The 12301-nt window shown below is 44.3% G+C and overlaps 1 protein-coding gene across 1 annotated transcript in view; it reads left to right on the top strand.

The window, feature by feature from the left end:
- Positions 1-12301, top strand: part of LOC140914757 (LIM domain-binding protein 3) — a 123332-nt gene that overhangs the window by 98093 nt on the left and 12938 nt on the right. The window contains exons 5-7 of the mRNA XM_073353349.2: positions 2325-2347; positions 6825-7028; positions 11233-11247. Of these exons, the coding sequence (XP_073209450.1) occupies positions 2325-2347; positions 6825-7028; positions 11233-11247 (242 nt within the window). The remainder of the gene's footprint in view (positions 1-2324; positions 2348-6824; positions 7029-11232; positions 11248-12301) is intronic.

Raw genomic sequence — 12301 nt, 5'->3', positions numbered from 1 at the left:
TTCAGTTCTACCTTAAAAATATTGTTTTCTGTGCACAAACATGGTTGAGAGGATTAGAATAGCCATCAGAGTTCACTTCAGAAAATGATACTATTACACCATGTTTCACGGTAAGCGGTTGCTCAGCTGTCTTGCACATACCTAAAATGGATATAGAATCCCTGATCTGCTTACAGGCTACGACTTGTTCCTAATATATCTCTACTGATTCCTGTAAAAGCTAGATATATTTGGCTCATTGCATGGTTTACAGAGCTGGCAGAATATTCTCGAACCTGAGAATCTGAGGGGCAGACACAAAAAAAGGCATTTTGTGACTGTATGTCCAGACAAATGCAACACCACAGAGCCCCATGCCACAGCTTTGGCTCGCTGCACTGGTTTTTGTTAATTAAAAATAAACTTGGGTGACAGAGCTGCAGAAAAGCCTTATGTAAAGAAGCAGCTACTCCAAAGAGTCACTGAGATGACAGCAGGGGGAACCAAACCAAACTTGTGGGCCAGTCTAGTCGTAATGCTGCTCAGCACTGCTATGTGGGAGACGCAGATTCACTCCCAAGGCTGGAAATGTTGCAGAAGCAACTGGGAAGATGGTGATGCGCAGATCTATCAAAAGTGTCTTATATAGCCAATTAAAAAATAATGCTGTTGACTATCTCTGCATGGAATCTTGTCCACTTTTTCCTTAGTCACAGACATGATCTCCTATTCATGATCCAGAGGGATGGGGCAAGAAGGAGGGCAAAGGTGCGTGTTCTCAACTCTTGGAGAAAGACGATGTGAAAATGAGCATCAAATCCCATCAGTACCACTCTCTGCATCCGTTAGCATAGGTCATTGGGGAATGATATAAGGAGCTTCCCCTTACCAGGGGTCTGAGCTCCTTGCCTCTGTCATGCTCCCAGCTTCTGCCTGCCTGAGACCTGAATTCTGATCCCTTGGGTTGTGCTGCTTTTCAATTGATGGGCAGGCTACAACCAGTTATTGTTAATGCAGTGGAGAAAGATGCTACATGAATATTGTTTTCTCCTGCATTATGTCCTGCTACTGACCTCAAAAAGTTAATGCTACAAAGTTAATGCGCTCAGGCCTTGTAACAGAGTGGCTTGCTGCTCCTAAAGGACTGGAGGGCTTTGGGCTAGCCAACCGTGATTACCAAAAGGGCACGCTTCGTTTGGTTCATGTAATTTCTTATGAAGGGCAGCGGATGGCTGCAGGGAAGTGCGAGGCTCAGGAAATAAAAAAGGCTTCTGCAAGGATGACCCTGATGCCGGGGGGGTTGGAGCCAAAGCAGAAATCTTTGGCTCTAGACTTGAGCCCAAGGCTACAGCTAAGCGGGGCCTGGGAGTGGCTTGCAAGGACAGGAAAGGCCTCAGTCAAGAAGGTCTGGGAGTCTGGTAAATTGGAGACTGTGAGGGACTGAGCAGGCTCTAGCACAGTGGTGGGCAAACTAAAGCCCGCAGGCCAGATCCAACCCCTCAGGGCTTTGGATCGGCCCACAGGATTGCCACCCCCGTGGCGCCAGGGGCTCCGCTCCGGGAGGCGGCCAGCACCACATCCCACACTCCCTCCCACATCGCAACCCCCTGCCCCAGCCCTACATTAATGACCCTGGATGCAATTTTCCCATCCCAGATGTGGCCCTCGGTCCAAAAAGTTTGCCCACCCCTGCTCTAGCAAAAAGACCTAGGACGTGGGGTTTCACTACTTAAAGTAGGAAAAGCCTGGGAGTGACCTGACAAGAGGGTAAAAATGACGAACTGTATTTTGGGACACCACTGTAAAACCAATATAAGTGAGATCAGATTCAGGTCAGTAATGTGTTAAGTAGAGGGGCTTTTCCCTTCAAATATCTGTTGATAGTTTCTTTGGATATTCTTCAGCAGATCCTGCTCACTGGATTGGCTATATGGGGCCAGGCTGAAGGGACTGGCATTACATACATGAATATTTGGTGTCTGGGGAGGAGGATGTAATCTCTCCCACTCATGTTATTTCAAAAGGAGTATACAGCCTGCAAAAAGTTTTGCTTCCTTGCTTCCGTAACCCTCAATAATAATACTTCCAGTGATGCATAGTAATAAAAATGTTGTCAAGGATCAGCCAGAACGCCTTGGTACCTTAGTAAGTATCTGTGGATAAACTGTAATCCCTACATTTTTCCTCTCTCTTAATCCATTGTGGTTTTTTAGGCATACAGTTTCTTTCTATTCCTATTTGTAGATGGTTTGATAAAGCTTTATAAACCCTTGTTAATACATATTGCCCTTGACACTCTAAAACTATTGTTCCTTTTGTTTATTTGTTCTTTCTCTCTTCCCTAGGTCATAGCCAACACTGCTGCCAAGTTAGTATCAAATAGTGTGTATGTGTTATGCTGTATGTTTGGGGATTTGTTTTCTGGGGTCGCATGAGCCCATATGTTCTTGCTGTGTCTATTTGCAAGGTGAAAGCATTGAAAAAGACCAGACTGGTGCGGCAGGCATCATACATGGCTACTATATCCAGAGGTGGTTCTAATCTAACAATATTTCTGAAACTCTCCTGCTTGTTTAGACTTTTATGTTGATATCCTAACTTTGCAAATATAACTTGGCTTGGAACTTGCTCAACTCTTGAAGAGCTTTTCAGATCTTTTTAATTCCCTGGAGTCATACATGCATTTCTTCTTAATTCTTCCAATAGTCTTCATGCCCCTGAGATTTTATGGGCTTTGGGTACAGGCTTTTTATTATATAATTACCAATGTGTTTTTAGCTTCAGGAGGTAGATCCAAATCTTGAAGTCCAATTCCAGCCAAATTCCCATTGACTTCAACATTTAGCTCTTAGGTTTTAAGTATCTAAGAAGTGCTTTTCTTCAGCGGGAATGCTGTCTGAATAAGGAGTTAGTATGGTCTTGAGGATCACACCCATCAGTTTTTGGGCAGGGAAATTCCCCCAACTCCCCTTCAACTTTGACCTTCAATTCTGAGGAGAGAGCAGAAAGATCCCTTCTGAATTCCTGCTTGACCTCTCTGGATTGGAACTTGCTCTTGCCCATGCAACATTCTGGAAGTCCAGAAACTGATGGGAACTCAAGATTGAGCTAAATTCAGCGGCGAAGTAAATGACAAAGAAAGTTAAATGTCAAGTTTAACTGATAAGAGGATGGTGGAAATGACAGAGTAGTTCAACTTGAATTGGCGTTTAGAGGATGAGCAACATAAGTGTAATTTACACTGATTTGGCAGCGTGTGATGACCACGTTAAGCCATTGATGTAGCTTGAAACAAATGGATACAACTTCCATTGAAGTCAGAGGAGCCTTTGCCCGCTTACACTAGGACTGAATATTTCCCTGGAGTTGTAGGGCCAATGTATCAGAAATCAAAGTATGGGTCTCTATTTTATCTAACACTCTTCTGTTACATTTCCTGCATACTTCCAGAGGTCTGCTACCAAGCTGTATTAATTTTGCACACCTGCTGAATGCCTGTCAGTATTATCTTTTGCAGAGACCCCAGATGTGTAGCTCTTAGTCTCTTGCTCCTGCTAGAATTGGCTCCTCATCTCTGCCAAAGGGTCCTGCAGTGAGCATCCTGTATTGACATTAACATTTCCTCCCCTCCCAACAAGACACTGCAGTAGAAACTCTGCAGTGGAAAGAGACCTTTTCTGGTTCTTTCTGTGGAAATGCCTATTGATTTCAATTGAAGTTTTGCCTTGCTAAGAACTGTAGTTTTGACCCCATCCTGTTAAGAGAGCAGTGAACTTGCTTCAATTCCACATTCCAACATGGAAATCAGTAATTTTTGTGCAAGCCTAAGCATCCCTGAGCCTCTAGCTCTTTTTTGGATTGATTTGTTGAAGCCAATTGCCTAGGACTATATTTTCATACACATAGCAGCTTCAGTTTAGGTAAACTGATGCCTTCACTGAGTCTTCCCTTCTCCTATTAATGGAAAAAAGGGAGAGCACTGAATTAATGATCTCCAGGGTCTATGAATTCCATACTGCTCCCCGTGACTTGATACGCTGTGGGGATAAGAGACGCCACCTCTATAACAAAGCATGGGGATTTTCAGGAGCCAATAGTAGGCATAATGTGCAGTCTCTCTTTCTTGGTGAGTCACTCTACAACAGGGGCGGGCAAACTTTTTGGCCTGAGGGCCACATTGGGTTTCCAGAATTGTATGGAGGGCTGGTTAGGGGAGGCTGTGCCTCCCCAAACAGCCAGGCATGGCCCAGCCCCCGCCCCCATCCAACCCCCCCGCTTCTCACCCCCTGATGGCCCCTCCAGGACTCCTGCCCCATCCACTCCCTCCAACCGCTCCTGGACCACCCACCCCTGACTGCTCCCCGCCGCCCCATCCGACCCCTCCTCTCATTCCTGACGGCCCCCCTGGAACCCCTGCCTCATCCAACCACCCCTTCTCCCTGTCCCCTGACCGCACCCAGAACCCCTGCCCCTGACTGCCCCTGACTGCCCCTGCCACCCCATCCAACCCCTCCTCTCCTTCCTGACTGCCCCCCTGGGACCCCTGCCCCCATTCAACCCCCCTGTTCACTGACCTCTCACTGCCCCGACCCCTATCCATATCCCCACCCTCTGACCTCCACCCCTCCCTGCCCGCTTACCGCACTGCCTGGAGCCCCAGTGGCTGGCGGTGCTGCAGCCGCGCTGCCCAGAGCACCAGGCCAGGCAGCCGCACCGCCCGGCTGGAGCCAGCCACGCCACCGCGCAGCACAGAGCACCGGGTCAGGCCGCGGCTCTGCAGCTGCGCTGCCAAGCAGAGCATTGCGCCAACGGTGTGGTGAACTGAGGCTGCAGGGAAGGAGGAACCGCAGGTGAGGGGCCGGGGGCTAGCCTCCTGGGCCAGGAGCTCAGGGGCCGGGTAGGAGGGTCCCATGGGCTGTAGTTTGCCCACCTCTGCTCTACAAGATACTATCAATAGAATAATGTTATCGTGGTTATTAAACTTGTTAATTAAGAGACATTTTAAATGGTGAAAATGTTCAAATAAATGCATGTTTTTTATTTTTACCGAATGCATAATGAAGCTTCTTAATTCCTTCAAAATGTCAATGCATGTATTTCAGGACTGTGTTTGCAATAAGGTATGTGTGCATCTATACGTGCCTGTCCCTGCTGCATGTTACTATCAGTGCTCTTCTCAAATATTCCTGCAACAATGCACAACTATATCTCTCCTGTTGGCCTCAGTAAAGGCATCTCACCAAACAAAAGGCTATTACAGGAGTTGGAATCCATTGCCTGGGAGAGCAGATCACCTATGATAATCGGTGCAAGTCTCAAGTCAGTTGTCTGCTGGGAGTCTTCACAACTTGTGGGAAGAGTTTTTCACCCCCTTGATTTTCTTCTCTCTCCTTTAATGACTAAGGGGCATCTTCTATTAACAAACACTCTAAAAGCCCCCATACTGTTGCCCCATCCTTCTGACCTGCCATGAAAATTGGAGATTCCTTTTCTTCATTGTTGCTCAGTAAACTGGAAGAGTTACTGCTGAGCACTGTGAAGCAATCCCTACCATTCAGGGATGAGCATATAGTGTCTGAAGCACCCAAAACACTTTCTTTTCTTGGTGGGCTGAGGGAGGAGGTGACGGTGACAGATGAGAATATAACACTGGTGTCCCATATGGTAGCCAAGAGCAGTTAATTAAATGACTGAAGAGCCGATTTAAAATGTTACTTGGAAAAACTTAAGCTAAACTCTAGGAGTATAACACTGTCTACCAAGTATCAGGGCGTAGCCATGTTAGTCTGTATCCACAAAAACAACAAGGAGTCTGGTGGCACCTTAAAGACTAACAGATTTATTTGAACATAAGCTTTCGTGGGTAAAATACCACTTCTTCAGATGCAACTGAAGAAGTGTTTTTTTACCCATGAAAGCTTATGCCCAAATAAATCCTTTAGTCTTTAAGGTACCACTGGACTCCTTGTTATTACTGTCTACCAAGATGCTGAGAGACATGGCCTAATGATCTAAGTTTAGGATTGACAGTGAGGAACCCTGGCGTTCAAATCCTAGCTCTGACACTGATTCCCTCCATGATTTTGGGTGTGTCATTTAAACTGCCTGTGCCCCATTTTCCCTAATAAAAATCCTTACCCACATGGAGGTTACAATAGGCAACTATCTCAGGATAATGAGTCCAATTGTCATATGGTCTGTGATGTAGACAGATTTAGGACTGACCTTGCAAGAAATTTATCCTGGAGTGGTTACATATTTTGGTAACCTCCACATTTCCTCACAGAGGTGCTCTAAGGATTAAATTATTAATATCTGCGAAGGGCTGTGAAGATGAAAAGCGTGAGTACTAAATATCACCGAGATGAATTGTCCATACAGAAAAAAAATGTAATTCTGCATAAGAGAGAAGCAGATGTTTATTTCAACTCATTAAACTTTCTCGTACCTTTTGAAGATCTTTCTAAAAAAATTGAAGGAATACATGGGGACTTCTTTGGGTGTGTAGACATATATGTACCTACATATGTATATATAACAGCTATATTTGTCATAATTTTTATTTTGTGGCTGCAACTGTCTCAAGTTTAGAAAATGATCAGCCAACACAAATACCTCATTCTATAGTCTAGCCCCTGACCACTTTCCTTGTTATGTTATCCATTACGTTGTGTGTTCTTTCTCTCCAGCAGTCTGAACAGATGCTTTTTGTGGTGAGATGTTTTAGGCACCTGCATGCATTCCTCTGCTGCTTTTTTCTTTTTATAATTATCACCTGTTTGTCCTTATTATCTTTTCTTTCTCCCCTTGTCTCTTCTCCAAACCTCACTCTCACATAACCCCAGCACTGAGTATGTGGAACGCTTCAACCCTAATGTCCTGAAGGACTCTGCCCTGTCTACACACAAGCCCATTGAGGTGAAAGGCCCAGGTGGCAAGGCCACTATAATTCATGCCCAGTATAACACCCCGATCAGCATGTATTCCCAGGATGCTATCATGGATGCCATCGCTGGCCAGGCACAGGCCCAAGGTGGTGAACTTGCTGGGTAAGGTTTTTTCTTGTGTAAAATGGCACCTTCTGCATGATAGATGAATCCTTCCTCTCATCCTTTTTTCTCCCTTGCTTATTTGTTTGGATTTGGGGGGGAAGGAGGAAGTAGCTTTATGCACTGCCCTGAAAAATACAGATTGGTGTTTTCTTTAAATATATGAGGTGGAATTAACATCCTTTGAAAGATAAAAGGAGGAGGGGTGTTTAAAGTAGAAAAATTCCTTTTTCAGTATTCTTCCTAGATTTGGAAGCTCTAATGACTTGGAGAAATACAACATGGTTATATAGAGAGGTTTCTGTCTGTAAAACTAAATGATTCTTCCTTGGTAGCAGAAGACATTCTGAGGTGAGGGATGAGCTGTAGTCATAAAAAAACAAACCCAAAAAATCCTGCCACTAGCTATTTCCAAATACCCCCATTAATTGGGTGGCTTTTTCACGTCAGGCCAGATTATGCTACTGTTACTCACACTAGGTAAATGAGACTACTCACAGACTAAGGCACTGTTCACTGAGAGTAATGGTGGTGGAATCAGGCCAGTTTATGTATGGTACTTGAAGCAAAAAAGGAAAGGCATTTTGACTCTCTCAATCTGTTCCATGGTTACCCTTGGTGAGAGATGCTTTGTCAGGTAAGTTAAGTCCCAGTTTTGACCTATGAAAAAATTGTTAGAAATTACTGGGGGCATATCTTGCCCTTAGCCTGTCCATTCATTTCCCTCTGATATGGTTGTGGGTTCCACACATGGAATGGAAACTAAATATACTTTACTTTTCAGTATTGAGAAACTGGAAAGTATGCAAACTTGATACGGAAAGAAATTTTTTAAGCTTCTAAAATGGTATTACAAAAATGGAGACTAAAAATATTATTAGTAAGAAAATTGGTAGCACTTTTTAAAAGGTGATGTGCAAACTGTTAAGTTAATCTCCATGGTTTGAATATTGCTCCCAGCTACTTGGGTGTAAATCCAGAGTAATTCCACTGACTTCAGTAAAGTTCTCCTGGTTTTACATTGGTATAAGTGACAGCAGATCATGGGTTTTGTTTAATTTTTTTATTATATCCGTCATCAAGCTCAGAGAAACAGATTGCTGCTAAAACATAAGGGCTGAGGTTACTCAAGTAGAATATTGCTATCAGCATGTTAATAAAGAGCAACTTGGTACGTTTCACCTGGAGAAAAGGCTTGTGGAATTGGAAATATGGATAGTTATTGTCTTAGTTATGCCTATTATAACAACCATACTTTCAGTCTAATAACTGCATTGATTACATAGCACAACAGGCATGGAAAATGGAGGAGCATTTGTCATTGGTATAAAAAGAATGTAAGATGCATATTTATTATTGGTTATTGTTTGATGTTTTTCAGAATGAAGCCCTAGGTTATGTTATCCCTCTTGGGGATTTATATTTAACAACTGCTGTTTAACTGAAACCTCTAACTTAGGATAAACAGGAGCTTGTATATTTCACAGATGAGAAGATATTTAAGCTAAAAATGATGTTTCTGCAATACTGTATGCATCACTAAAAAGTAATAATTTCTCCCAACTGCTGATTTAAACCAGAGTGGGGTGATTATGACTCCTCTCTTTTGTTGTCTTTAGCAGACAGATAGCGGTTTGTGTATAAAGAAAGTCGGGAAGACAGACAAGATACTCTGTTGATCCAAATACACATTTTTCACTTTTGCAGTGCTGCACAGTATAACCAGTGATGAGCTGCCAAAATCTTAACAATGGGTTCCCTCCTCACCCCATGAGGGGGTTGTTGCTCACCCCCACCCCCCGGGACTCGTGCCCCATCTAACCCCCCCGCGTTCCTTGATGCCCCCCCTCCCCAGGACCCCTGCCCCATCTACCCCCTCCCATGTCCCCTGACTGCCCCCAGAACTGGGCAGGAGGGTCTTGTGGGCCACCGTAGTGGGTGCCCACCCCACCCCTAAGAGCCAGAGGCACCTGCTGTGGGGTGAGGTGGGGAGTCCCAGAGGTGCTTACCTGGGGCAGCTCCCAGGAAGCATCCAGCAGGTCCCTCTGGCTCCTAGGGGTTGGGGAGCATAGCTGGGGGGGATCAGCGGGAGCGGCCGCTCCCCCACTGATCACATCAAAAGTGGTGCCTTAGGCACCAACTCCCTGGGTGCTCCAGGGCTGGAGTACCCAAGGGGAAAATTTGTTGGGTGCAGAGCACCCACTGGCAGCTCCCCTCCCTGCGGCTGGTCCCAGCTCACCTCACCTCGGCTTTGCCTCCACCCCTGAATACATCGCCCCACTCTGCTTCTCCGCCCCTTCCCCCGGCTTCCCACCAATCAACTGTTCAGCGGGAAGCCGGGGAGGGCTGAGAAGCAGGCAGCAGCTTCCTGCTCAGGCCGAGGGTGATGGAAGTGAGCTGGGGAGCACAGCGGTTAGCCTGTGGGCCCTCCCTGGGTTACCTGCTGCAGCGTGGGCGGTCCTCTTTGGGCCCCCCCTTCCCAGCTCACCTCCGCCTCCCTGGGCCTGAGTGGGAAGCTGCGGCCTCCTTCTCAGCCTGCCCCAGCTTCCCGCACGAACAGCTGATTCTCAGGAAGCCTGGGGGGGCGGAGAAGCAGAGCAGGGCGATGCGTTCAGGGGAGGCGGAGCGGAGGTGAGCTGGGGCCGGGGGTGGGACAGGGGGTGGGGGGCTGGGACGGGGAGCTCTGCACCCACCAAATTTTCCCCTTCGGTGCTCCAGCCCTGGAGCACCCATGGAATCAGCGCCTAAGGCACCACTTTTGGCCTGTTAAATTTAGAAGCCCTTTTAGAATCGGTTGTCCCTCGCAGAACAACTGGTTCTAAAAGGGCTTCTAAATTTAACAACCAGTTCTAGCAAACCGATGCGAATCGGCTCCAGCTCACCACTGAGTATAACTGCTTTTCAGCAATGAGAAGGTTCATGATGGTGTGTGACAACCAGTAAAGCAAATATATAAACAGTCTCTCTAAAAACACTGAAATTTAATCCAATATGAAGAGTCTAAAATGCGTGTATGTTATTCAAAAATGTTATACAACTAGATTAAATATGGTGTAATCAAGGACCCTGGGTGCTGTTTCAGAATCCTTAGCTCTGTTAATAGCACTTAATAATTCTGTTTTCATCTAATTTATGTTTCTATCAACCTCAGAATTCTAAATTATCCTACGAGGGAAATGCATTTTTTTCCTGAAAATTGTTCTTATTTCAGACTGAACTCAAAATAATGTAAAAGAAAATAGCTTCTTAGATTTGTCCTGTAAAAAAATTGAATTCCAGATTGAGCTAGATTTTTTTAATAAATCTCTTTTGCCATTTTTAGGGAAAATGTAATATAACAACATTTTCTAGTTTAAGAAATGTTGTTTCTAGCGATGACTCAAAACCAGCTGTAAATTGCCAATAGTCAGTTGACAAGCTCTTGGTCCTTAATATAATGTACATGTAGTTCACCCTGATACTGTGAAAAAAACTCCTAAAACATATTCTCCATGGGCCTGATCCTGCAGTCCTCATTCATGCAGTTTCGAGTCTTGACTCAGCAAGGACTACAAGGTACAGCCTAATATATGCTGTAGTTACCGTATATACTCATTCATAAACCGAATCTTTTTGGTAAAAAAGTGACACATCAAAGAGCAGGGGTCGGCTTATAATCATAAAATTTGATGATTTTAAACTCTATGAAATCATTTAATTGAATATCTAATACACTGTCGTTTTGTTTACCTGGAGCGTCTGCGGGCATGGAGCCCCTCAGTTCCCCGTGGCTGCGGTTCACCGTTCCCAGCCAATGGGAGCTGCGGGAAGTGGCGCGCAGTGACTATAATTTTGAAAGTGTAATTTTGAAAGTGATTGTAATTTGAAAGTGGATACATATTTGTTCAGTTATTGTTCAGTCAGGGTAAGCTGCTGGCGGGTTGGAACATTTTGTTTACTTGGGGCGTCTGTAGGCACAGAGCCCCGCAGCTCCCAGTGGCCATGGTTTGCTGTTTCCAACCAGTGAGCTTATTCAAAGTGCTAACATTTTTATGTATCTCTTTGTGCTCCCTTTTATTGATCATTTCTTTTCTTCTCTCTTTATTCAATTCTTTTCTTCACTAATTTCTGATACTAACATTACTCTGTTGTGCACATCCCAATGCTCCATAATGATGGATCCCACACAATGCCTTTTGTTGGGTTTTGACCACATGACTCACAGTGAATCTCCATTGGCGTAAGTAGATCCATATTTCCAACTAGTAAAACACAATGAAAGTACAGTGTATGTGTGTTCTTTTAAAAAGGTTCACTTCTTTCATACATCTGGATTTTAGAGGCATTTTATTGTATATGCAAAGTCATACAATACAAATCATATAACTTAAACTGCCATTTAAACGGTCTCATAATTATAAAGTTTCACTGTTGAGCATGTGAAGTCCTGGTAATTTCATAGAAGACACTTAAATGAGATCTGTCAAATGCAGTTCAGAACAAAGAATTTGCCATATTGGATCAGACCACTGGTCCAGCATGCTCCTCCTATATGAGGCCAGTCTCTGATGCTTCTCAGAAAGGAGAGACTGCCCCTTCCAGAAAATCCCAGATAAAATGAGGGAATTCCACTAAGTGCAGAGGGAGATGGGAATTCAATGTATTTTCTAATGGGAGGGGAAAAGGGTGTCGTTTATGTAAATATTCCTTAGTGTTAGAGAATTCTGACATGGTCAGTCTGAATAATGATAGAGGGCCCAAATGATGAACAGTAGAATAAAAGTAAATATAACTGTTTAACTGGAAACAAAAGGAAATAAACATCTAGATAAAAACCAGGAGTCAGCCCTTCTGTTGTTTTACATAAGACTAGCACCAGTGAAGTCAGTGGAGCCATGCCAGTTGACATCAAAAGAAGCTTTGTTCCAATTTTTTTTCATTTTATATATGAAATTTTAAATTTTAGAAATTAAATAGTTACTGACATTTATTTTTATGTATCAGGCAGTTTTAGTGAGCTGTTACTTTTTGGAAATATGCCCATGGAATAATCTTCCTCTGTAACCTCAAGTAGAAAGCTGATCTGGAAGCTACACAATATGAACTAGCACTGAAGCCTTTCCTTCATCTTTGGAGAGTGATTTCTGAGGGCTTGTCTACACAGCACGGCAAAGTGCTCTATGGGGGTGTGATTTATAAAGCATTCTAACATGCTGTGCTCTAACTGCCCTGTAGAGACCTTTCTGGCATGCTCTAAAGGTACCTAGTTTGTGTTAACATGGTCCTCTTTCAAT

This window comes from Lepidochelys kempii, chromosome 7, assembly GCF_965140285.1.
Source record: "Lepidochelys kempii isolate rLepKem1 chromosome 7, rLepKem1.hap1, whole genome shotgun sequence".
In the NCBI taxonomy this organism is placed as follows: Eukaryota; Metazoa; Chordata; order Testudines; family Cheloniidae; genus Lepidochelys; species Lepidochelys kempii.
This window is presented reverse-complemented; position numbering and strand designations above follow the sequence as displayed.